The sequence below is a fragment of the Vidua macroura genome, chromosome 5 (genome assembly GCF_024509145.1).
Source record: "Vidua macroura isolate BioBank_ID:100142 chromosome 5, ASM2450914v1, whole genome shotgun sequence".
Lineage (NCBI taxonomy): Eukaryota > Metazoa > Chordata > Aves > Passeriformes > Viduidae > Vidua > Vidua macroura.
Genome location: NC_071575.1, coordinates 13,133,201 through 13,161,139, shown reverse-complemented (window position 1 = coordinate 13,161,139; position 27,939 = coordinate 13,133,201). Strand labels below are relative to the sequence as shown.

Sequence of the window (27,939 nt, the reverse complement as noted above, 5' to 3'; positions counted from 1 at the left end):
AATGAGTTGTAAAACCCCCCATAGTTAAACCAAGAAAACTTTCCTAAATATATGTTGTAGGGACATAAATAAAGTAAGTAGGATGAATTACAGCTAAGAATTTGTCTTATAATGTACAAGTAGTTTGGGATTGTAAACAGATGAAAGAGAAATAAAGCAAATGAAAAGGAAAAAGGAGGAAAAGAAAGCAAAAGAGCTGATAAAGTTTCTGGCTGCAATACAGGAGACATATCATTACCATATGATCTAATGTGGGTGTCAGCCTGGATTGTGTTCATTGAGAGAAACATTTTTTAACTGTGCTATGGAATAGAAGCAGGAGGGTTTTCCACCAAGTGACAGTCACTGAGCTGAATTTACCCCCTCCTCCTTTCCACACCTGCAAAGCCTTCTGCCTGGGTTGAATATTTAGTTTAATTACATCTCTGCTTTGAGAGCTCCTGTTGCAAATCCCTGGATTAAAAGGTACGGTTTTTAGTAATTCTCCTGAACTATGCTGTGCTAATAAAACTTCGGGCAAGTCTATGGCAAGAACTATTTGAATTTTAAGAGAAGCAAGTTAAAAATCCTTTGAAATGTTTAGTAATGTTAAGTTTTCTATGCAGCACTTTTGTTTCTTGGAAACATGAGAATACATTCTCAAAGACTGTGCAGATTTCCTACTGTTTATTTGACTGTTCTGTCGCTTGTTTTGATTTGTATAAGCATTGCTATAGTCCTTTCTTTTTCTTTGCTGTAAACTTTTACAGCAGTATATTCTCTGCAATCCAGTGTTTAGAATTGGTGATACAGAGTGTAAAAAATGTGTGTATGCTTACATTTCTGCTTTAAACTGCACTCTGTGATTTCTTTTTCATGTGTTTCTTCATATATATTTCAGGCAGTGATGAATATAACTTCAGTTTCAGAGAAAAAATGCGTAGTAGTAAGTTTAACAGGCTCTGTGCATGCCTTTGTAATGTTAGAAAGTGCTATGTTAGAGGCTACAAACAAGGGAATCATGATTAAAGGAGGCTCTTATGAATGAAATAGTAGAAAAGAAAATTCATGCATCTGAAACTCCTGTTAACAGAGTTTTATTCTCTAAAACTTCCAACTCCTATGTTTGCATATGTAGACTTTATTGCACAAAATGGGCAAAACATAAAATGGAGGGGAATTTTTTGAAACGGGAAAATATTGTTTACTTGGCTTTGTGGAATTTTGAGAGATTTCTGACGGTAGATGGACTAATAATTTAACCTTAATATTAAGGTAAACTGATAAGAAGACCACCAATACAGTGGTGACGTGAACTGATGAAGCACATTTTCAGTGGTATTTTAAAGTGAAATGTGGCCAAGCCTATGGTATAGTTTCCTCTGCTTGTGGAAAACTCTTCTTCATTGTAAACACATAATTAAAGGAATTTTAAACAGTTATGTCCTGCAGACATAAATATTGTGTCACAGAATTCAGAATTTTTTTGTCCTCTCTACTTTTTTTTTGTAAGTGAAGTGTAAACATTTCTTGGTAGTACATTTGTGTGTATATCTTTTCTTTTGTTTATGTTCAATTACACATGCAAACAATAGGAACAGATACATGTGTGTGCAGAATGAGTGCATATATGACTGAAGATATCTGTTCCTATATCCTGATTAATATGTAGCTTGTGTCTCCTGTTTTCTCTGCTGTATCCTCAGATTATATACTTGATATCCTTTGTTGTCCTACAGTTTTCCTTTATAGCCAGATTTTTCTGATTTCATTAAAGTTTTTACAAAACAGGGACCAAAGGACAGGCCTGCTACAGGGTTTAACTGACAAAAATGAAGTCATCAATATTAATGTGAATAAGAAGATAAGTGTGAAGACACTTCCAAAGTGCCTTTACATTTTTTTTTCTTTTTTGGCTTTTCTGAATGGTAGTAATTAAACTTCAGGATAAGATCCTGATTGTGCATTCTTGGGATGGGTGGTACTTGAACAGTGACCCTGAGAGGGAATGAAGAAGTTTTAAATATTTTAAAATGTTTTAAAAATATATTAATACATAAAAAAAACACTGAGGAAGGTGTTTAAAGGTCCTGACTGCCACTGCCATTCAAAAATTTGTGTGCAGCATTCCCAATGTTTATTGTTGTTAATACATATTCTGAAAATTAATTTGTACTGGGTTAATATTTTATTGGTCACTTTCACAAGGCAGCTTATTGTGATGAATGGTGATGGTTTAGCAAATTTTTCTCCTCATCTGAGATTATTAATAAATTGCATTGTTATTTTACAATAACTTGCACATGATGATTATTCTTTCAAAAATCATGTTTTAGATGAAACCCTGGTAACAGCTCACTGCCATGCAGTAGCAGCACTTTGCTGTGACATCCTGATGTGTCCCTGTGCACTCTGCCTGCACTGGCAGGGGTGTTGGAGAGAAAGGGACACACAACCAGTGTTGGGGGGAGCCAGGGCAGGAGAAAGCACAGGAAGATGATCCACATGGGGACACAGCCTGCCCCTGCTACATGCCATGAGTTTACACAGCACTGGCTGATAGGACATACTAAAAACTCTCTAGCTGGTGTTGGGGTCTGTGATCCCCCTCAGTACATGCAGTAAGGTGTCTGTTCCAGGAACAGAAGTACTTTCATATCCAACTAAGAAAACAAATATGTCCCTGAAAGAGACAACATAAACAGTGTTTTACTCCATGTGGTTTCACTTTGAAGTCTTTGGGATGTCTGAAGATGTTAGATACATATCTTTCTGTCAGGTAAATCACAGGAATATAGGCTATGATTTAAAGACACCAGCATGTTTTATCAGGCAACCTAATAATCTTCTCAAGAAACAGACCTAATGGTTTCTGGAGAACTGTATTATTGGCACATGTAGGTAGAAATTCATAAAGGAAAATGAACACAGGAACAATATAAATTGTATCTAAATCCAATCTCATGGCTTTTTTATATACTTAGTTTTTTTCTTAAAACTAACAATTTCTTTTAGAACACCTGATTGTAGTATGTTAGAAAGGTAGGCTTCAGTAAACTACTCTCACCTAATATCATCTGTTCATTCTTGCCATCTACGTGGTAGGTTCCATATGTCAAAGTAGAGAGGGAGGCAGTCCTCCTCTTCTGCCTCTCCCAGTTTTATTATCCAATAATCAATATGGAGCTGAAAAATGCTCTAGCACACCCCTAGCCTGTTTGATAGCTTCTTCTAGAAAAAGAAACAATCCCAGCTAGCACACAGGCAAGGTGTTTCTAAGATATCGACCTGAAGAAGCAAGTGGACAGTTTTGCTTTCATTACGAAGAGCAACATCTCTGTTTAGGACTATGCCATCCATTTTAAGAAAAAGCTTCTATATAAATGACAAGTTTGCCTTTGTGTCTCTTGGCAATTTGAAGGCAGATTTCATTTTGGTGGCTTTGGGTGGGTTTTTGTTTTGTTTATTTTTTGGAGGGATTTTTTGGTTTTGTTTTGCTTTTGTTGTTTTTTGGTGGCTTTTTAAAAATCAATTAAAATTAGTAAAGTATAGACTTCATTATATAAAATACACAGTAAAAGGAAATAATATTCAGAAAATTTGCTGGTCTTTACAGCCTTGATACAAAACCTGCAAAGAGTTGTGCAATTTCTCCTTAATGGACAACAAGACAGGTAGCACAACCTAGAGTGTGTTGAAATGCATCTAAGCCTAAGTCCTGAGAACATGTCAATACTTACTTGTATAAAGTTGCTCCTGACCATGAAAGTCTGCAGAATGAAGCCCTGAAGTCCTATTAGAAAGTGTGCACACAACATTGCAGACATCAATTCAAATGCTTATGCAGTGCAGAGCAGAGGATTCTTAGGGTGGATGTCAAAATTTAGAAAGAAAGCCAAGACTATTCAATATAACACAACATTGTATTCCATTTTATTGTGCTGTCTGATCTAGGAAAGAAGTATAGTGCATTTAAACAACTAAAGATCTTCTCCTCGCTTTCCACCCTGTCACTAAATCCTACTCTTTCTCAGTCAGTTTTACTAGGCTATAATTTAAAACACACAGCAAGCCGATACTTTAAAAATATTTCTCAAGACATGAAATACTGAATTACAGTGAGTTTGGGAACCTCAGGTTTGTCCCCAGAGTCAAACCCATTGCTATGAAATAAATGCTAATGAAATCAAATAGACTGTTATGTTGGCAGAAAATAGGCACATAGAAAATGTGGCTTATTGCTTTGACTCTTTTGCATAACAAAGTTGACAGCGCTGTCTGTTTCTAAAACATATTACTCTAAATATGCAAACAGATGTGTTTACTGTTGCCTTCAAACTGCTCAGCAAAAAAAAAGAAAAAAAAAAAAAGGCCTATTGACAAGCAGTTACCAGACTCCTATCACATAACTGTCCTATTTTTGCAATTCAGTTTTCTTTTATTGAAAGGAACAGTTATGCAATTGGTGGATGTGCTGGACCTCCTTCAGGAGGAACTGTGCAGCTATGGGAAACTTCTACTTTTGTCATTAATCCGCTGCTTTGAATCCTAGGTTCTGCTGGGAGTCGATGAACTAAGCCATGAAGAGGCTGGCTCTGCTCTTTGTGCTCCTGCTGCCAGCATGCTTGGCCAAGCCCTTCCACCAGCAGGGCCTCTTTGACTTTATGCTGGAGGATGAGGGGTCAGCCGACATGGCTCCGACGGATGATCCCGTCATATCCGGGTTTGGACCGGTGTGCCCCTTCCGCTGCCAGTGCCATCTTCGCGTGGTGCAGTGCTCTGACCTAGGTAAGCCCAAAAGCATCTTCAGAGGCTCTGTACTCGATTTCTAGTCACGGGCTAGCAGCTGGGACCTTGAGGCTGCCATGGACTGTCACTCCCTAACTGGCTTTTTCCAAAGAAATATGCTACAGCTGTGGTTATCCAGAATCTGCTATACAAAGAAGGCCACAAAGCCCTGGCAAGATGGGCATTGTTGAGACCATGAGGAATGTTTGATTATTTTTTAAATGTATATTTTGAATGTGTACATTTCATTTGTTCTTTGAAATGCCACAGATTTCTCCTGCAGAGAAAATAACTTTTCAAAGTATTCCTTCAGATTAATATAAATAAATGCAGTAAAGTTAGATGTGGGGATGGAAACATTTTAAAAGGTTCTAAATTGTGTTGTCCAATGTCCAACACCTTTAATCATACTGTCTAGTGCCTCAACATAGTGCCTCATCCCATTTCCATAGGAATACATGAGCATGAAATAACCAACTGAATCATATATCTTGGAACCAGCTCTTTGGAGTAAAAAGCTTGGAAACACACCAAAATAATGAACACAGCATGGAATTCCTTATTAAATATCTTTCTAAGACACTGTATAAGCTGAAACCATGAGAACATTCCTCACAAACTTTCCTTACTCCCTTATGTAAGGGAAGGGCTTGTGTGCACAGTCAGAGTAGCAGGCTATGAAGCCATGTCTGCCATCACTGTATTTGACTTTTCCATGCAGAAATCTCAAGTAATGAAGATGACTTTGGTGAGACTGTTCTTAGTTTAAACCAGTGTAATTCAGTCTTAGTTAATTAGTATAAATTTAGTTAGTTACAGTGCAGAAAATCAATTAGAGTTGGTTTTGCTCACAAGAAAACAGACAAATAACTTCTCATGATTTTATAGAGCTTTTTTTTTTTTTTCTTTTAGTCCTCCTAGCTCTTTAAATGTATACCTGGGTATTTCTATTTTCCTGTTATAACATTGGCTTTGATAGTTACTGTAAATCATGGCACAAATCCACCAATTAGGACCTGAGTCTCATTGTTTTGCGGGTTGTATAATTACAGAAAGGAGGGAAAACTTTAGCTATATAACTTTAGAAACTTCTGTGAATTTATTAATGTGAGCCATGCAATTATGCAACAGATATGTTTGGCAAAGACTCAGTGAGCAATGCAAACCAAACTGCACAAAACAACATGGGCTAACCTAGCTATACTTTCAGAAAGCTTCCACAGTACTAACCCTCCTGAAAGATGGTTTTTTTTTTTTTTACCATTTAGGTGCCAGAGAGAGCAAACATGGAATGGGGAGTGGGGAGGAGGTTGCCCCACATGCCATGAAAATCTTAGGTTTTATTATTGTTACACTTAGTAATGCTGATGGAATTTAAGTTATTTAGAGATCTTGTTCTCAGTGTGTTTCAATTCTGCAGAATGTAATGAGCTTTCACTTGGTGAAAAAGTAAAGACATTCACACAGGACCCTTTGCTCCTGTACTTGCTCCTCTGGTCATGCACTTCTTCACAGACACATGGTTTACAGTCCATTGCATAAGATACTTCAGAGTTAGTAGAGACCCATACTGACAAGGAGACTCAGAAATACAGCAATTAAGGTCCCAGGTCAGTGTTTCCCAAATAATTTCATGTGGGGTGAAAAGAAAGAGATATATTTTGAGCTTTCTTTAAACCCACATGCTGCATATCATACAATGAAAAGATTGTGCTTTTGGATCAGCTGGGCTGATAGCATCCAGCCCTTGGGTACACAGGAAAAGAGATCTCCCTGGGCTCAAAATATACAGCCCTGAAAAATAAATAAATAATACTTCCCTGGCAGAGCTCAAGGAAGTATTTATCAAGCAGTGCCAGCCTTGGCACTAAGTTTTACCCATCTTTGTCACATGTAACAGCCTCTGATGGGACACAGTCCAGCTGGGTGGCTCATGAAGACATGAGTCTGCTGGCTGCCCTGCATGCAGGGACAGGAGAGCTGTGCATCACCTGCTCACAGGCAAACCTGCCCTCTACTCTTCTGAATTCACTTCTGCGTGACAGACCCAGGCAAAATCATATTTACCTACTGACTTGAGAAAAGACAGTTGCTAGCCTTTTGCTGCAAACTGTCGAGGCGAGCTCACGTGCTCCTGAGCAGTGGGATGAAGGATGCTCGTGTTTCAGGGATCAGGAGCGCAATTTGCACATGGAAGGCTTGAAACAAGCAGTGAAAATTCTGCCTCCCTATTAACATGTGCTCCTGGCCTCCCTCTCCCTTCAACTCTGTGCTTTTCCAACCCAACCAAATTAGCTACATCCATCCTCCAAAATTATCAGATTTAGTCATCTAGTCCCATAGATAATAGTTGAAGAAAAATTTCAGGCAGTAACAATGGTCCTCAAAAGGGCATATTAAGACCTTCCTAAATAAATTCTCACAAAGGAAAGTTGAAACCTGAATCACTCTCTGGCATGGAAGGAGTGTTTACAGCCATGAGCCCATGGGTGCAGGGGCCATGCCAGAGCAAGGCAGCTGGAGGACCCTAACATGGGCAACATATGGAAACGTCTCCTCTTCCTCAGCCTGTTTCTTTTGTGCCTAAATGGGCATTTGGTATTTGTAGATTCTTACTTCATAAGGAAAAAAACAACCATCTGACAGAGGGTTATGTGAATAAACCACAGGAGAACTATTGAATCCAGAGTCCAGAGATCAGGTTTGCCCCTTTTCTCATGAACACTGGATGGGAATAATAAAAAAATAAAATCCAGGTTCAATAAAAACAGTGAAAAAAAAATGCCCAGTAGTCCAATTACACCCTTGTCAGCTGAATTTTTGTATTCCTATAGTCTTAAACTTCAGTCACATCTTCCTAAACACACACCTACAAATTAATTTATTTTGCCTCCCAGCCAAGAGCTGAGTTGACAAGAAGGATAATTCTGCCTTCTCACATCCTGAAAAAGAATTCTCTCTAAGTTTTTGGTTACTTGGTTACTTGGTTATGGATCAAAAGCAGAACTCCATGTGCCTACATTTCATGAGAAGTACTACCTTTGCGAACAGGCTCAAGTATCTTATCAAGGAAGGCCACTCTGCTATCTTTATAAGAGTGCTGCCTTTTATTAATCTACCTCCTATTGTTAAAAGGGAGCCACAGGTTCACTTTTTGATCATGCTTCAGTATGAGGCATTGCTATGCTATATCCAGGCTTTCCATAGGAATCACAGACATCTTCCTTATTAGAGCACAGTACAGATGGAAAGTAACTGATGTAGCTGCTCAGAGGCCACTTTTCCTCTTCTAAAGTAATATGTACAGGGAAGATGTGCAGTCAGATGGGCAGGCAAATGCCTCTCAGAAACCCTAGCAAGGATTAACAGTTCCATTTAAAGTCTCATTCTCCCAAAGGGAGTCTCAAGTAAAGTTCATCCCAGAGCACCCTGGTAGGCAGGAGGATGCATGTGTGATTACTCATCCCTGCAGCAGATGCAGAATGCTTCACAAGCACACTCAGAGGTGGTGGTCAGGGCTTTCTTTCACCTTCAGATAAGTCTGGCAGCCCCTTCTAAATGAGCAGTGTCTCTATACAGGATGCAATGAGCTTGCCCTCCTTGGAGAGTTACAGGACATAGTGGGGGTCTCTCCATCTGTGTTACTGGGAGTATCCACAGAGGCTTTGTGGTTTCCTAAAGGTGTGGGAGAGAGACATGTCAGCAAACACAGTTCAAGCAGTATTACAGCTAAAATTCAAATTTTGCCCACAGCTCAGAAATGCAGGGTTTCTCCAGTTTATATAAAGAAGAGTACATTAGAGCTCAGCATGGATGCTGGAGGGTGTGTTTGAAAAGCACTTTGAGATCAGGAGATGAAAGGTTCACAGATATGTAAAGTATTACCAGTAATTATTATCTGGTAGCATGAGGCAGTTTATCTGAGCAAATAGAGTGTCTCAATATATCAACTGATGGCTCTTCAACACTTGAACCATCGTGACGTGGCAATTTATTTGTTGACAAAAGATAATTTATCTCACTGTATGAAATCTTCCAGAAATATCTGAACACCCATTTTTCTGATTTTGACTCCATGTGAGCACCTCATTTTTCACTATAAAGGAAATTATCTCCTTTGCAATATACTTTGTCTTGAAACATAATCTTTAAAGCTAAATGTTCAATAATCTTACCTAATCCTATAGGTTACTAAACATGCAATAAAAGAAAGCATGTATCCTTAAGTGGCCAGGCATTAACAAATGCAATTTTTAAATAAAAAAGGTTTTTTTTTTGTGAATTTACATTGTCACTGATGGGGCTTTAGACAAGTTATTCCATTTTTTATGTAGTTTTTTTCTTTTTTTCGTCTTACAATGAAATTTAAAGTCTTACTCCTTTTATGTTTAGTAGAATCTAATATTCTCATGAAATCCCCTGGCTTCATAGAATGGATCATTTACCAAATTATTATCATTAAAATGAAGCCATGAAATCTGGGAAAGTATTCTGTAACTTATACTGAGAATGGTATCTGCATCACAAGACCATGGCCTTAAAACTGGTATTCTTTAGCCCAACATAATTTAGGCTGTGAGCAAGCACAAGCCATTGAGCATTCCACATGCTGACTGGGTGAATTGGAATACCCTCAACATGTTGGAGATCAGACTGGAGGATCTATAGGAATTATCATAGGATGTTAAGAACCTAAGACAGGTGTGCTTTCCTTTCATAGACATGGGGTGAGGTAGGCTGCCCATGCAAGGGTTCATCCTGTCTGAGGTGGATGTTACTGATGAAAAGGATACATCCCTCTTGGAGAACCAAACTGCCAAGACAGGGCAATGACCACTGGAGGTCATGCAACTTACTTTCAGATTAATGAGGTTTTGTGTGTTAAAATTAAGGCAAGGAAAAATAAACCCATGTTGCCATTTTGTTTTGTGATAAATTTGGCATGGATTATTAAATTTTTTTGTATATATTCTGCTTTGATACCATTTTGGGGATGACCTGGAAGTCAAAAAAAACCATGAAGTAAAGCCCTGTGCTCAGTAAATTCTGAAAAAAAATACTTGAAAAATTGTCAAGAAAAAAATATTGTCTTGGATGTAGATTACTTTATATTAACAAAAAGCCATTCTCTTTTGCCACTGTGGCAGTAAAAGACAGGCCTGCTTGCATCACTACCTGAATTACTGATGTTCCAGTTTCAGCTCATAAACATGATCCTAATTGAAAATTAATCCACTCTAAGTACATCCCTTCCTTATTTACTGCTTACTCCAAGGTAACAGTGACCAGCTTTGTGTGTTTTCTTTTTTTGTCTTAGTTTTCTTAGATTTGTTTGCTTGTTTCAGACTTGGAAATGTCATTTATGAAAGCCTAGTGGCAGGAATGGAAATACAGACTGCCAAGTCTAAGTTGTACAAGAAGTGGCTGTTTTCTGACTTGCTCTGTCACAATTGTTCATTTCTAAAATCCCCCAATGTACTAATAAATAGCTAATAGATAGCTAGCAAAATGTGAGTAAATGATAAGTGATTATAGGTGATTACAATGTTTAAAAAATGCTAAATAATCATTCCTTACATGACCTACTGTTACGGACTAACAGGTGTGACTGGTATGTGTGTAATCTTCTTGACACCTTTGAAGGGAGCATTACTTGGTAAAAGATATAGCTATTTTAAAAATACATGTGTTTTCACAACAAAAAACCTCTGGTATTTAATTGTGGAGGGTTCCCAGCCAAGGAAGAGATAAAGACTCCAAAAGCTCCTTCCCACTGAGAACCCATAGCAACAGGGAGGAGATCTAGGAAATCAGGTCCTGTGAAAAGTCACCAATTATAGCAGCAAGAAACTTCTGGTATTAGCACACAGCTCTCCAGAAAAACTCTGTTCACACAGTTACCATGGTATTTTGTAAATCTAGTTTTAAGCAGATTTTCAAAACACCAGTTTCAAACCCAGATTGGAGTGTCCCAGCCTTAACAAATTTCGACTCAGTGGTCTATATTTTGCTTTACACACGCCCTGAATCTTTGATTAAAAGGAAGTGGTCCAAAGAAGATAATCAGGTTCCAGGAAAATTAAGTATTTTTCTGCATATATTTTAGTCTTTTCCTAAAGTTCAAACAAAAAACTTTATTCTTCAAAATATATTGCCATTTAAAAAAACTATTTATCCAGTTTTCTATGTCTGCCCTGACAAAAAAAAATATTAACAAATGCTGGAATTATATGTCTCTTTGGCTGCATTGTATTTAATATGCTCACACAGAGTACTGTTGTCCTTTACACTATGAAAATAAAGTAGATAGATAATCACAGAATCACAGAATATTCTGAGTTAGAAAGGATTCATCAGGATTATCAAAGTCCAGCTCCTGGCCCTGCACAGAACAGCCCCAAGATTCACACCATGTGCCTGAGAGTATTGCCAAGTTATTCTCGAGCTCTCTCAGGCTTGGTGCTGTGACCCCTTCCCTGTGGAGCCTGTGCCAGTGCCCAAACACCTTCTGTGTGAAGAAGCATTTTTTAAAATCCAGTCTAAACTTCCCCTAACACAACTTCAGGCCATTCCCTTGGGTCCTGTGACTGATCACCATAGAAAAGTGATGCCCCTTCTCTTCCCATCATGAGGAAGTTGTAAATTACAATGAGGTCTCCCTTCAGTCTCCTTTTCTCCAGGCTGAACAAAGGAGTAAAACTTGCTACTGGGCTTCTCTGCAAAGACAGAGGTGGAAAAAATAAACAACACACAGGGACCTCAAGACCAAGGACCATGCCTGTATGGGTTTTTTAGGAGAAAAAAAAAAAAAAAAAAAGATTGGATTTGTGTTGCAGTTTTCAACTTATGGAGGCAATTATGAGATTCAAACAGCTCTCTACAAATGACCCTGATTTTAGTGAGGTTACATTTGCTATATAGGTAACTCTACTGCAAACCTCGTATGTAGTCAACAGGAATCAAAAAAGGGGAAAAGCAGTATTTAAAGAATTTATGTACTCTCTGCATGCATGCTCATATGAGGAGGAATCCAGGAGAGCATCCCATACCATCTTTGTGTTTGTTACCTCAGACCTACCTGGAGTGTTTTTAGTTTCTACGAAAATCTGTTAAGGAGAGGATGCTTACAGTTTTAACTTTAATAAGAAATGGAATGTAATTTACAAATAACAGTGAAAGCAAGAAACCACTTCTGCCCACCTGATGGTAACTTAAAGGACTTAAGGGCAAAAAAAACCCAAATGGACAAATTATTTATAGAAATGTCACAGCTTTTAAAACATGTACAAGAGTAAAGGGGGTTACAGTCTGGTCCTGTAATACAACATTACACAACAGAAATGTGCAATAAGACATCCCAGAAACAGTTTCTGCTTTCACCTCCTCTACCACCTAAAACGTGAAAGCCTAGAATGATTTCAGTTTCTATGCTAGAATACATATTTTCCCTTCTATTGCTCCAGAGTGGGCCTGAGAAACTAAAGAGTTTCTCAATGAATTCATATTTTAGGGCGACATGGAAGAAAAGTGTCCATAGTGGTGCAATGATCAAACTCATTGCTGAGTATCTCTACCTAAGAGATACAGGAGTAAAAGCAAAGAATTAAATTAGAGTCTTCATATTTTCAGGATTGGGGGATAAAATTTACTTTCTCTTCTTTATTCTTTCACTCTGTGGCACAGAGTTTACATCTTCTGGGCTGGAGATGACTGTTAGAGTTACAGAAGACCTGGGGAAGCTCTATCACTAAATGTCTGACAAAATAAAAGTTACAAAGCAAATATGTATAAGAGTTACAAGGGTATATATAACATCTTTTAGTCAAAAGAAGGAACTAGCAGGTCTGTAGATTTCCTAATTCAGTCTGGAAATTCTTTTCCAAAATTTGTTTGTTATTCACTGTGTCCAGACATGACCACAGCAGCTTCTTCCATTTTATGTTTGCATGAGAGTAGGCTGACAACAATTCTAAAACATTTATGAAAAATGGCTGTGTTATGTTTAGAAGTACCTGAAATAACCAGGAACACATCTCTGCCCTCAGGTTATAAACTAGGACTGTGTAATGACCATGTAGTCAGAACAGGAAGGGGTAAGTTTACTTGAAACCAGAGAAGACCTCCCCAAGATGATTCTTTATGACATTATGTTAGACCTATTCTGGTAAATCCCAAAGTAAAAATTGAGAGAACTATCCTCAAATTGTTGTCTGTTGCCTGTTGCTAACTTAAACTGCAGCAGAGGTAAACATCAAATTGCATTACTCCAAAGGGTCATTCAAAACATAATTTTTTAGATAATGCTCACTTTTCTGAGTCACTGAAATGCTCTCTTATGTCTACTGAAGGAATAAATGTTTCACCTTACTGCATGAGTACTCATAGATAGCACATCTGCATTGCATCCACTTTGAGTAAAGCCATTATACACATGGTGCTGGCAGATTGCATGAATCACATGGGTCAGTTGCTGCTGTCTGATGGGATGTTTTATGTCTGCAACCACAGCAGTGGGAAATATAAAGCTGATGATTCTAGGAGTTAACTAGAAAACTCGTAATGCTCGATTTTTATTTCACTTAATGTCTTAATCCCTGAAGTCTAAAGATTATTTCAGAATATTTTTCTGTCTATCTAAAATGCTAGTGTTCTTCAGAAGGCATATTTGAGATCATTGTAATTAAAAGTCAGAAATAAAAGTTGCATGAATTTTAGCTTCAAAAATATATCATTACTCTTAGGTATTAACTTTTGGAGCCAGGAGAATAACTCTCTCTGTACCAAAAATGTGACTAGCACTGAAAAATAATTCATAACAGCTGTGGCTTTCAATATTCGTTATGCTTTGAAATAGTGTTCACTACTCAGAGTGGGTGGAGGTGGAAAAGAGCAGATAAAGCCATGAATTCACTTATATACCTTTGCTAGGGCTTTTATAATTATTAGCACTATCACAGTGGAGAACTATGCGTTTGATCACAGTGTGTGTGAATTCGTTTTTATTTTCCTGGGTTTCTCACTCTGTTTTGGGAAGCAATGTTATAAATGTTTGGGGGGAAAAATACTCTGTGTAGTAATAGGTCAGTAGGTCCACCCTTGTGAGGGGCCATCTCAGCAGGGAATGGAGTTTGTTTTCTTGTTCTTTCCTATGGGAAGGGTCAGACATATACAAAAACAATAATCTGTGATAAAAATAAGCCTAAAACGGATCTTATGAGACTTTCAGACTACTGAACAGGAAAAATATCTAAAAAACAGCTGGGAATCATCTTCAAGAATATATATTTTAAGAATCTTATGCATTCCATAGTGCTTTTTATATCTGTTAGAAAAAAAAAAATATTACTGCTGATTTAATAGTAAGAGTGGAGAAAGTAGAGCTTGAAAGTGGGAGAGAGAAGGAGCCGTGGATACTTGTCTGTAGAAAAAGACAACTGTTTCTTATTTCATGGATGCAAATAATGAAATTTCTCATATTTGCAAATCCCACACAATAGAGAACAAATTTCCAGTAAATACTGTAGCACATAGCCTGGGAAACTATCAGTAAACTTTTCTAAGTCAAAGCATTCAAAGCAGTTCCTTGCCATCCTTCCAGAAAGCAGTCCTTGGATCCAGTTATTTGTCCGTGACTAAGTATCCTGACCCTGTAAACTTTCCTTTTGCCTCATTTGCCCCAGAGTCCACGCAGGGCATTGCTAAGGTCATTCACCCCTGGGAGGAGTGCTGCCCGTCAGTGGGATGCAGCAGAGCTGGGCTTGGAGCAAGGAGAGCACACAGCAGAGTGCAGAGACAGCCCAGGCAGCTGCTGGAGGGGCTGCCTCCACTGGGAGTGCAGCCACTGGTGATCACGGCTGGGAATTACGTGGAGCTCAGTCCAAATTCCTCAGCTGGCAGCAGCTGTTCGCGGAAACTAAGAGAGTCTTGAAACGAGCCCTATTTTATGGCCCCTGTGATAATAATCGTAAGTGTTGCAATGTAATAACACGTGTATCTGAGCTACAGCCTTCAGATGTCTCTCTGCCTTTTGGCCCGTGCTCTCCAGCTGGGAAAGCAAAGGTTTATTCAGAGGAATAAGCCCCATCCCTGCTGCCTGTAAAACGGATAGGTGGAGGAAAAATCTCCCAAAATACCCTAAACACACCAAAAAAAAATCAAACCACAAAATTGTAAAAATTGTTTATCACTGTCACTGTTCACATATTTGTTATTTAGGCTTTGTGGTCCCAGTGTGGGAAAGATGCAATTGTCAGGAAAGCACCCTCATCTCTGGGCTGCAGACTCAGACTTCTACTTGCTTAGTCTCCCTCGCTGGCCCCATAAATCTTGCATTCCTTTTTTGCACAGTCGTATGGCTTCAGCAAAAATGTGGCTCCATGCCAGGATGCAGACTAACTTGTGGCTCTCGCTGCCGAGAAGCTGGAGCAGCGGACTGAAACCTCTGCATAACCAGGAGGGTTCAAAATTCTCCCTTCTCCTTTGTGGTTTAAAAGATTCCATGGCCACTTGATCTCAGCTCCTGTAGCTGAGCAGGGTACTCCTTCAGCTGCAGAAATAAAACCTGCTGTGTACACCAAAACCCATAACATCCTCACACTATTCCCAAATTCTTGCTACACCTCCTACAGCTGTTTGGCTGGCTGAAGAGCAGCATGTGCCAGTTGGGCTGGTGCAGTGCTACACGGGAGATGGCTAGCCACTGATTGATTCTCTCTCAGGGAACAGGTAAGGGATGAATTATGCCAGTCTTGGCCCTTCTCTGCCTAATTTCCCATCTCATAAAATCTCCTGACCCACCAACCTTCTGTCCTCTCCAGGAGGTGAGGCAATCACAGCTAAACAGCCAGACACTGCCATTTGCTTAAGGTATGATGCCAAAAAGCTACAAGGATGAGCTCCCACAGAGACAAGCTTGATTTCTGCAAAGTTACCTTCTCCAACCTCCCACTAAGCAGAGATTCCTGGTCTATGTAACATCGCCCCACCAAAGGTGACTGTGGATGAGTCTTTCTTGTGTGAGAAATAAATTGGTTAACAATCCATTTATTCCGGATTTTATTGAATAAATTTTGATGGTGTACAAAAAAGTTAAGAAAACTTCTGTCATGAATACTAAAAGATTATCTTATCCTAAGAAAAGGAAATATTCAAACTTCCTTACACAATTTTTTGTCATTTTGTAGTTCTGTGGCTTATTCTGTTCTTCATGTGTTTTAATGTGCATACGTTTTTACACATGTAAATGTATACTGGCAGGAATAATTGTTTGATCCAGGTTGATAATGCAGGAAAATAGGAAAAATTTTGCTTATAAAAAGGGGTATTAGAGATCTGAGCTGGGATACAGGAACTGATGGCTATTAAGCTTCTATAAGGAATAAATGATTTCTCCCAAAGAAATATGTTAGTGCAAATCAAAAGGGTATTTTGACTAAGATACGTGAACTGGTTAATTAAATATCTTTTATTTCCAGAATCTTTAAGCTCTTAATCTCAGTGTAAACAAGATTTTTGGAAGGGTGGAGCTATATAATTTCTTATTATTTGTGAATAAATTGATTTTTTAAAAATTTATTTACCAACTTTAATAATAACTGACTTTGTTTTATTCAACCACAATTCAAAAGAGGATCTATGTATTTTATACATATAAAATATGTATAAAATACATAGATATATGTATATATGTATTTTCAATTTAACATTGGGAAAGACAGATGAATCTAAATTTTTAATCAGTTATAAGTTCATCTTAGGAACTAGAAGCCTGAAATACTTCCAGGGAGTTGAATACCAAACTGTGTATCACTGATTATTGACATAAAAACTCAGACTGCTATGAGAGATTTTCATATGGCTTTTCCAGAAGCAAGTTTTAATGTATAAAAACTTCACAGCCAACAGCTGGAATATCTGTGTATACTGTTCTTAAAATGATTGAGAGGAAACTCAATTGATATTTTCTGACACTAGTTTTCTTTTTGGTTGGCATTACATAAATTTCTCCAGAAGTCAGTTGTAGGATGTACAGTGTAATCACACTGTACAACATGGCTTCAGAAGTACATGGGCATCTCCTGAGTCTCTCAGTAAGGGCAGCCCACAATTCCCCTCTAAGCTTCTGTATCCCAGACGGAAGAACCAAAAAAAAAAAAATCTTTCTGGGACATGATAATTCTATCCCAGTAACCATTTGAGCTTCCAGTGGGATTTCAATTTTCTCCATTTGATTTAAACTCTGTCACGTCAGTTCAGGCTCCCCCATTCATGTGAACTGGCTGCTGTTGACCAGAAAGGTTTGAAGCTTTTTTCCCAGGGCTGGGAGCCTGCAGCACTGGGATGAGTTTGCAGTACACCAATGCTCCTCCTACATGTATCTCTCTGGAGGTTCATCAACTTATACAGAGACCTGGAACTGCAGGCTGAAGCACAAGCCAAGGTAGACGTGGATCTAGTTTACACCTCAAATGCAGTTTAGTCCTGAATTATTTAAATACTGATTTTGCAAGTCGGTGTCTAGAATCACCCATTTATAAACTCTTTCTCTACTGGAGAGCTTTAGATGATGTAAGTTTCTACTAGAGGATGTATTCAATTGCTTTCACTGATAATACAAGGTCTCCTCAGTAGATGGTGTGCACCCTGTACTCTTCTACATTTTGCTCTTCAAAACCTACACAAGTCAATAAAAAAAAAGAAAAAAAAAAAGAAATGTGATATCTATAGGTGGTTTTGAAAAAAAAATTAAAAAGAGCTTCAGGAAACGCATTGCAATATACATGGAATAAGTAATTAAAAATGTTCAACTCCAAGTGATGGCAATTGTACTCTGCATGCAGAGCTAATTATTGTATTGTACAACCTTCTAGTTTCTAGTACAAGACAGGAAAATGATGTTATAAATAATTTTCAGAAATGGATTTCTGATTATCAAATTTGTCTTATCTTTATAATATGAACCATTGAAAGCTTAACTTTATTGCTCTGAGAAATTATCAGTTCTGCCATATTAATGAATAACACTTAAGCTTTTAGAAACTGAAAATTACAGATGGAAGTTGTGTGTGAAGTTTAGTCTCTGGCAAATTATCCCTTCAGTGGCAAGCCAAGTGTTCGCCAAGTGCCCTTGCAAATTATGTTCCAAGGGCTTCACATAAAGCTTGGCTGCATAGCTCTTGCACCCTAATGTCTGCCATAGCACTTCTTAGAGGTACCAGCCTACTAATAGAAACGTGCTGACAACCAGAACATACTAATGCTACTTGGAATATAAGCAATTAAACCCTTCAGGTTTGGTTTTTTTTTTTTTTCATATGTAAAGAACGCTATGGAAGTTGCTAAAGTGCAGGAAGTTATAACAAAATTATGGTCTTGAAAATGCAGTGTTTTTTGGGAAAGAATTTTTTAGTTGCTGACATCAGTCCTGTTCACTGAAGACAGAAACTGTCCAAAGACAACCAACATGCAAATTATACAGTATCATATTCTTATATATTTGGAACTCTAGTACTACACTTCTGGAAGTAATGAGGGTTTTGCAACTGTTGAAGTAAGAACAAAGTCCATGCCTAAATGAGGAGAAGTTATTTTAGTAATATGAGCAACCTTAATCTGTATCAAATATTTGTGCACTGAACATCAGTAAGGTAAACAGGATGAGATGTGAGTTTTGGCTGGTGTCAGTTTATGAAGCTTTTACTAGTTCATCCCAGGCTGCATGATTCTGCTTTTTAAAACTTTTGAATTCTGGTGTAATTAAAACTCAGACAGGTAAATTTTTATTGCACTCAGTTTTAATACAAATCTGATCCAAATATTTTAATATTTTTTTATCTTACCATACTTTTTCCTTTACATATACACACGTATATTCTATGAAAGGATTGAAAGAGGAATTTTATTGAACATAGGATTTTGACAGAGAAACCTTCATTCTGTGTGTGAAAACACATTTGATGAGCAATAAGTATCACAGAATCACAGAATCATTGAATTTGGACATCAACTCTTGCAACCATCTAGGCCACTCCCCTGCTTAGGGTGTTGCTTGGGGCTGTATTCAGACAACTTTGGAGTATCTCCAGGTGTGGAATCTCCACAGCCATGGTGGGCACAGCATCTTATCTCTGGGAAGCATATCCCACTGTATTTGCACTGCCATGCTTGGGATTAGTATATAGGTTTAAAAACATAACATATATATGTATATCTCTTTCCTCTGAGAAGAATACTGTGCAGTTCACCATTGTTCTGGGGAGACACTGGAAATACTTGCAGAGGGAGCTTTCCCAGAAGAGTTCAAATATAGCTTCAGGAACACTAGTTAAAACCTTTACTGGTAAAAAGACAATTTTACCCAGACAAGTCCACTTCTGATACATGCCCATATAGAGACTTCATTAGCATCTAGAAATTTTTTCCTACCAACTATTCATTTAGCATTTCACATTCTATTAAAAAAAAAAAAAAGCTAGTTAGGAAAGAACATTTTAATTTTGTGGTAAATCAGAATGACTGTAAAAGATTTGTTTTACTCCAAGTCACAGTATGAAAGGAAAACTGGGTAAAGCAAGTGTTATTTAACACTAAATAATTTCATTTCCATGACTTCATCAGACTTACATATCAGCTATTCAGAAAATAGTCCCAAAGAGAGTCTTTAATTTAAACTGTCTGATGTTCTTTTGGCAGCTGTAGTGAAACCAAGAGATTTGTTCTCCAGAAAACTTGGACATAGTTTCAATTCAAAGAAAAGGGGGGAGGTGGATTGGTAGTTTGGGTTTTTTTTTTTTTAAGGTGGACTTTACTGCAATTTACTCAGTTACTGTCAAATAAACTGTATTTTTTTTTTTCTGGAAATTATTATAATTAACTATCGTACTTCCTTCAAAAAGCCTAGTACCTTTTAAAAGCTGGAAAAGTTCTCTGTCTACAAAAGCTAAGACCCAGTGAAAATAATAAATACTATATCTCTGTCCAAAAGGATTTTCTATCCACACAATTCAGTGGAATAAAACATGTTAGTAATTATTTTCCCAAACTAAATCCTTTGCTTCAAGCTATACCTCAGATATTTTCTCAGAAAAGGCATAATGGAAATGTGAATAAATAAGTGTTAGTTCAACTTAGCAAAATAAAACTTTCTTTGACTGGCTGGAGACAGAAACACTTTCAAATAAGTCTTCATAAGCTGCTTCAGGAAATTAGTTCTAGAAATGGTGTTTACCGAAAGAAAAATGCTACTAAGAAAGGCACTGTCCCTTATTTAAAGTTTCTTTCAAAATTAATTGTTCTTTTCACTGTCACTAGGTCTGGAAAAGGTGCCAAAAGACCTTCCCCCAGACACAACTCTGCTGGACTTACAGAACAACAAAATCACTGAAATTAAAGAAGGAGATTTCAAGAACCTGAAGAATCTTCATGTAAGTGTAGAAATGTACTGATATTTACCAACAAAACTGGGGAGAAAATGTGGCTTTGGCCTAGTAATGCATTTTTTAAGGAAAACTGATTCAATAATTTGTGATCTTCTTCCACCAGCCCAGCTTATTTATTTATATCCCCATTTCTCTCCTGAAAGCTTTCTTGCCAAACTACAGAAGTTTCTCACCTCTTTTCAGCTATTCATACCTGTATCCTGTCCATTCAGCACCCTGATCTCCACCATAGCTTCTCTCACATATTTATTTATGTTCTCAGTCTTTTTGGCACAGATACTTGGTTATTTCCATCTCAGCCCTGCCACCTCACTCACTTCTTACTGTACTTTTTCCCCTCCTACCTCTGGGCTCACAGAGATTTGTATGTGCCACGTTTGTCAGCAGACATTCTGTACTAATTTTAATTCAAGAATCTTTCCAAATTACTCTTCTGCCCCCTGCCCTGCCATGAAATTGTGTTTTTGCAATAACCTTCTCCAAGCAAAGCTTCATCCTCATCCTTCTTTACCTGCCAGTCTCTTATAACACATGTCTGGTTTCCTCTTTTCTGAAGTATTTTCCTTCCTGGTTTCTCTGACATTTTTTTTTCTGGTTCACCTCTTCTTTTCCAAGTTTCCATCAGACAGCTACCTCCCTCTCTGTTTCTAAATTTTTTTTGCTCTGTCTGAGGTCCTCCTCCCTGTCTATAGTTTTTATCAACATTTTAAAATACATACCTTGTACTTTTACCTAAATTTGGTTGAAATATTTTTCTCTGCAGAGCAGAAAAGGGCTATTCTCTCTCTTTGAAAGTAATATCCTAATTCACTCATATGCCTGAAAATATTACTTTGTAGCATTTCAACAACTTATTTTATTCTGTGTATTCCTCCATTTGATCCTTTATTATTATAAAGAATATCCTATTTGTCTCTTCTTGCCTGGCTTTTTATAGCCTATTTATTTTCTATCCTATTCTATTCTATCCTATTCTATTCTATTCTATTCTATTCACAAAAAAAAAAAAAAAAAAAAAAAAGTTAGCTCCCACTGTTCATCCACTATTGGTGCCAATATCATCACCTAAAGAATCACTGTTTCAAACAAGAATCTACATTCAACCACATATACTTGGGAAAAACTTATAAAATTGTACCTCTGAATTTTTTCCAAAGTCCCTCTTAAATATTTGTATAAATGCAACATCAAGAAGACAATTAAAAAAAAATATGAATGCCAGACTGTCCATAATGAAGGGATCTGCATGAGTGAATCATGATTACATTCATGTCATCTAATTTTAGCATAGGTGTCTATAGTTGATCTAACTCCATAGATAACCTCTAAAGTCAACAAAACGCATTCTTCCACATCACATTTCAGTAGTCTAGGTTTAAGAATGAGACAATTTGTTCCCCAGATTTTTTTTTCAATTCCCTTCTATGGCTACAGGACAGATTTGACACTGTAATTCCTGCCCATTTGTTTTGGTTTTCTTCCACCTTGGAAAGAAGTCCTTCAGTGAAGATTATCTATGAGGTGCTAAAAGAGACAAAATTCTTATCAGTTAAATTAATCTTTTGGCAATCCTTCTTCATGACACTGTATTAAATGAGTCAGAACATGGTATTGCAGATGAAAATCACTGCTCCCACTTGACTTCTACCCACTTGGCACTTGGTCCAGGTCTCAATTACACATCCTGCTGTGAGCTATGCTGTTGTGAACTTATTTTATCTCATTGAAGTTAACTCTAAGGGGTTTTGTTTTTTTTTTTTTTTTTTTTTTTTTTTTTTTTTTTTTTTTTTTTGCAACAGATACAATTTAATAGTGAATTAAATAAGTAACTCCTCAGGGAAGAAATTATTTGTTTGGCTTATTCACAAAAGTACCCAGTACATGCTTATAAATTTTAACAAGTAACCTTCAAAACTGCTATTTTCCTGGATTTACTCAAGAACCAATAATGATTCTCTCAAGGTCCCCTTCCAACCCAAACCATACTATGATTCTATTATCTCCTCCTCAAAAAATAATTTAGTCATACAGTATATTTATGTAACTAGGCACCATCTTTGCTCTCAGCAGGAATATTCCTGTGTAATATCTGGGAACGATTCCCATTCCCCAGCTTTCAATTAAATATTTTTCAGAGGGAGTATTGTTTTTAGAAAGTAAAACTCAAAAGCATTGTTGTTGACAGAGCTCTATTATCTCATTTATTTTAAAATATATGAGTGTGTGAGGTTCATATATAAAATGTAGGTGCTTTTTAATCTTATCCCAGAGAAACATGGCTTGGGTTAATGTTACATTTGATAGTGTGATGTTCAAAAATTTCTTAGACTTTACTAAACTTTCCTACTCGACTAAAACAAGAAGATTTACGAAAATTAACAGTAATATTGGTTCAAAATCTAAAATTGGAAACGGGAGTTAACCTCTTGCTTGAATGATCACTTAAGGGAATGATTCCTTAAACCCCTATATTCATAGATCTTGAAAAAATGAACAGCTTATACAGTTTGTTACTTTTAAATAATCTATTAAAATACCTTCCTAATACCATAGCTGTCACCAACCACAAGTGTATTATTTTTAGAAGTGATTTTCATGAATAGGTTGGGGTGAACCTAATGTTTGACTGGTACTAAAAGCCAGAATAAGTAGCAAGAAAAGAAAGGATTTACCTATAACTTGTTCATGGCTTCTCTTTCAGTACAAGTGTAACTGCTTATACCACACATCACTGGAGTACACAGCACTGGAGATGAAAGAGAAATTAGAATCTACCAAAATATTCTTAGTATTGAAAATTTTTCTAAGTAGATTTCCCAAGTGCAGCTAAAACTTGCAGCTGTGGAAATATGGCAAGCAATTAGAAGAGGACACAGCTAAAGGAATATTTACCTGCAAATAATAGATTTTCTGCCAAGAAACAACCAAGTCAACAGTTATAGTGCACTTGTTATTTTCATAGCTTTAAATTATCCAGGAAAAAGTGCCTAAACTATTACTGTTGTACTGTTAAAACTCAGTGAGACTTCACTGTATTTGAAAATGAAAGATTTTTTGTTTGTTTCTGTGGTTTTGGTTTTGTTTATTTAGCACAGGACTTGAGAGAATAGAGGAAAAAATGAAGACTCTTTTTTTAAGGGCTGAGGACTGAGTTTCACATTTTCAGAAAACTGTCTGATGTTATGTAAAAAACTTGCTTATGACTTAGACCTGTGGCAAAAAAGTCAGACAGGAAAGCTATCGGAAAAGCCAGGAAAAAAGTCTCTATTTCTATGAAACAGTCAGAATTTTCCAGGCAAACTGACATTTCTGGATGGAGTTCAGTACTTTGACCCCATGGACACAATTAAGAATCCAAAATACTACATGAGTAAGTGCTCATGCAGAGTAAAGGAGGAGCCTACACAAACAGCACATGGAGTTGCAGGCTGTGTGGCAAAGCCAAAGCAAACCAGCAGAATGCCTGCACCTGGAAAAAGAGGTGAAAGAAACTGCTCTGTGTTAGATCACTGTAAGAACAGCACAAACAACAGGATAGTGACTACATGCTTCTCCAACAAGAATTTTTCAATTGGCTTAGTGCTAGTATAGTGAAAGAAGATGAATGCACTATTGGCCTGAAATCAAATAGAACATTATCTAATTGAAGCTAGCAGAATTGTTCAAAGCCATGGCTGTACATACAAAAATGCTAAACCAAACTTTGTTTAAACTGAAGGAAAAGATCTAAGAGATAAAAGATTTAAACTTGGAACTTAAAGTTATGACCATATCCACACTAGAGGTTTATCAACACTATATGTGCAGGCACAGAAATTGAAACTCACTTTGAAGTAACAGCAAATGGAAAAATAACGTATGGCAATAGAAAATTTCATGCCATCTTTTTAAAAACAAAACAAAACAAAACAAACAAACAAAATAAAAACCCCAAAACACCCAAACAAAACAAAACAAACCTGAAGAAAAGCCTAAGATCTTTCAGAGATATAGAAAACCCCCTGAGACATCAAAAATATTAATTAAATAATCCAGTCTTCTGATGACTCATTAGAGCTCCAGTTCCCATTTTCCAGACATGAAAAGAAGTTAAGAAAACACTTAGTCTCTGTAAATCACAGAAAGAAGAATCAGTAACCACCATCATACTGTGCAAAAACAAAGACAGATATCCCTGTCCAGGTTCTACCTCTGAACCCAGTTCCTAGTATCACCAGTGGCAGGACTGAGGTGCAGCTTTAGGTTTCTAACAAATACTCAAGGTGGGGAACAAAAGGTTAATCTTTCTGAAATACAGCACTCCCTTAGAGAATTTTCATTTCCTCCTAGTCACCTTTGCATTGTGCTTAAGAAACAGATTTTCCACAGAAAAGAGTATAAAACAGACCACATGCACAGAAAACATTTTTCTTGTACAATGGGTAAGGGTTTTTTTTTCATGTGTGGAAAAAAACAGGACAAAATTATTCTGAGGTCCTTAAAATTCTGGAGAGAGTAAGCATACTAGGCTAGAAGGAAATTTATACTAGGAAAAAAGGAAATTTTTATAGAATAAATTTAAAAATCAGATCAATTGTAATAAACTTAATGAATGACCAAAATTTCTTGTCATAGTAGACAAGGACAGGGTTGAAAGAAAAAGGAAAATGCAGAACCACCTGTTTCCTCATCATCTGTGCGAGTCATGTTGCCTGAGAGGTATTAGTGAGAGCTCAAAGACTAGGCAAACTAGGTCTGCAGCAGGATCCTTTGCTTTGTGGCATTATTCAACAAGGCCCTGTGCACGTGATTAAACTGCTTTCCACAGGCTTCTGTTTGTACTGACAGGCTGCTTATTCAGTGCCTTGACATCTCCTTCCTTGACAATTCATTCATCTCTATTGCTTCCATGTCATCCCTTTTTCCTTGCTTTTCTTGGCTATGTCCTCTGATCCTAGGTTTGGATGATTAGAGAAGAACGTCAAGTTCTGCTTTTTGGCAAGTTTTGTTTGGTTGGTTGGTTTGTTTTATTCTTGGGTTATTTGTTTTTTTTTTAGTTTTTCCATGAATGTACATACATCCATAATGATTTGGAAGAAAACCTTGACTCTATGCTCAGGTTATAAGTATGACTTAACTGAAAATGTAAGGTAAACAAAAGGGATGAATTTTATTATTATTTTTATTAGGATGCCTGGCTCTTGAAGTTAAAGTTTTTAAGATATAACTGTTCCTAGCAGAACTGTAATAAGAAACTGGTAATAATGTAATACATAACCCAGGAAATTAAAGAAATTCCATTGGGTCAGGGATTGACTTTTCAGTTTAAACCCTGGAGGATGCATGCATCAGTAAAGAATTGATGTTAGATAAGAGTTCCATCCCCAGCTGGCAAAACAGGTGTATCACTATGTAATATGGCCGATGAAAGTTTGCTGGTAATTTTCCATTTTAATTCTGGTTTTGGCAAGGCTCTCACTTCAAACTATAATAAATTAAGATGATTGGGGATTGAAACCCCTCAGAACAGTCTCCTGAGATGCTCATGTAATGAAATTACACCAGAAAATTTAATTCCTTGCTCCCTACCCCTAAACAGGGCAAAAAATTGGAAGTTTTAGTAACCGCAAGAACAACCCTATGCCAATTCCAACCTGACTGCCACACGCTGCCTCTGCAGTTTGTCAGGGTGTATTTTGACAAAAGCCTGCCAACATGGGTGCCAAAATTTTCCTGAATTGTGAATCCTCCTTTTTGTGTTGGGAATAAATATTTGATGTGGAAACCAGGTCAGAGGGAGCTAAATGGCCAGACTCCCACTGACTTCAATGTAGCCAATATCTATTCCTGTCACACATTGGTTTTTATTTTTTCTCCTGACTACAGAAATACCAGAGGTGTTTCACTAAAAGAGAAAGTCATATTTGGAGCAAGGCTTAATTTTTTTTTCCTCTCTGAATGCCACTTAAACTGCTGGTCATGATAAGGTGGTGCAATATTATAACTGAATCAATGTTTACTGTGCATTTTACATGCTGTATTATGACAAAGGAAAAAACCTTATCTCAGGAAAATGAGGATGGAGGTTGAGTTTTCTCTTATTTGTGGGAAATTGCTATGAAATGTCTAAGCCTAACAAACTGATGTGTTAATACTTGATGTATTTTTGCCTCTTTATTTTTTCTTTCTTTTTTTTTTTTTTTTGCACCCATATCAGATCATATTGAAAGCTGTACATTCGTATGCTCAGTCTTTTTTGTTGTTAATTTATGATATGCTTCAAAATTTTGGGGTGGGGAGGAAGTTAGGGCTTAGGGAGTATATTTATTCTAAATGAAATATTCTTTTTCCTCCATTAAAAGTGAAAGTGTAGAAGAAGGTAGATTTTCAAATAAGGGCATTAGTTCCTGTGACTTTTGTTCTAAGCTGTCATTTCTGCCAAGTTGTTTCATACCAGCAGCATTGCAAGTGATATCTGTGACCGAGGGCTCCAGCACTCTTGAGCATTTCAGGATGACTTATTTTTCTCTCCAAGTACTTGTTGCCCTGTACAAAAATTTCATGTCTTTTAACATGCTGAAAGTAATGTCCCATCATGCCATCTGGGCTTTATTCCAGATAGCTGGTCCATGTAACCTGGTTTTGCCTAAGATCCATTCCTCTGTAACACTGCCTGCAGATGTTCTCCCTAGGTTTTTGTTCCCTAGTTCCTGTTTTCATTGACCTCTAAATCCCCTGAGTTTTTAATTTTATTTTATTTTGGTTTGGTTTAGCTTTTGTCACATGCAAACCATATGGGACACATTCTGAGGAAAGTAAACAGCATTGCTGCAAGGCTAATAACTTAGTTCTTTAAGTGTGGGATATAATAGAGCCATTGTGAATTGGGAAAGGAATCCAGGGCTATGGCTTGCCAGGTGCTATACTGGTGTGTTATCCTCATCATTTGTTGTTGCTCTGGGAGACAGTAAAACCTCTCTTACAAACTGTAGTGTGTGGGTTTATTTTTCCTTCTTTACAGCTGCACAACAATGGGAAAATAATGCAGGTTTAAAATACTGGGAGCAGGGACTTGCAGAGAGGGGTCTAAGTGGGAAATAAAATTCTGGTACAGAAAAAGTTGTAAACTCTGACTTGTGGTGCTTTCCCACCTTATACCACCAAACACGTGTTCCCACTGTGAAATTAGTGGTTTTATACATACCTTTGATAGAATACCATCATTTCTAAGTGAGAGACTCCTTGAGTGTTTGAATAAAAAAAACTTGTGTATTTCCCTAAGATAACATTAATATATTCAGGAGAAAGCATTGGAAAAGCAGAACAGATTAATTCTAGGTACCTAGATAACTTCTGGGTTTGGTCAGGGGTATCAGTTCCACTCTGAAGAGATGTAATAATCAACAACTCAGAGAATATTTACAGTGCCTAGATGAATGTATGCCTGCCTATTTCGATCAAGAAATATTTGACACCAAGTCATCAGCTGTGATTACTCTTGCCCATTTTTTTTTTTATTTAAAAGATAACATAGTTAAAAGAAATCCAAAAAAGGCAGACTTTTAGCTGAGACAAATGGTTAATCAGTACAAAACAAAATAGAGGATAAAAAATTCAAATACTCATAACATGAGCCCAAACTCATTGGGTGTTGATTCAGAGATCTAGGAAAGAAATACATGGTGAAATTAATAAAAATAAAGAACAATGTAATTAGCAGTAGCACATTGAAATAAAAATGATGTAAGAGATTAAT

At 37.1% G+C, this 27,939-nt stretch overlaps 1 protein-coding gene across 1 annotated transcript in view; it reads left to right on the top strand.

Annotated features, from left to right (window-relative positions):
- Positions 1-318: 318 nt before the first annotated feature.
- DCN (decorin) overlaps positions 319-27,939 on the top strand; it is a 39,181-nt gene continuing 11,560 nt past the window's right edge. The window contains exons 1-3 of the mRNA XM_053978607.1: positions 319-465; positions 4,532-4,767; positions 20,077-20,189. Coding sequence (XP_053834582.1) covers positions 4,560-4,767; positions 20,077-20,189 — 321 coding nt within the window. The 5' untranslated portion in view covers positions 319-465; positions 4,532-4,559. The remainder of the gene's footprint in view (positions 466-4,531; positions 4,768-20,076; positions 20,190-27,939) is intronic.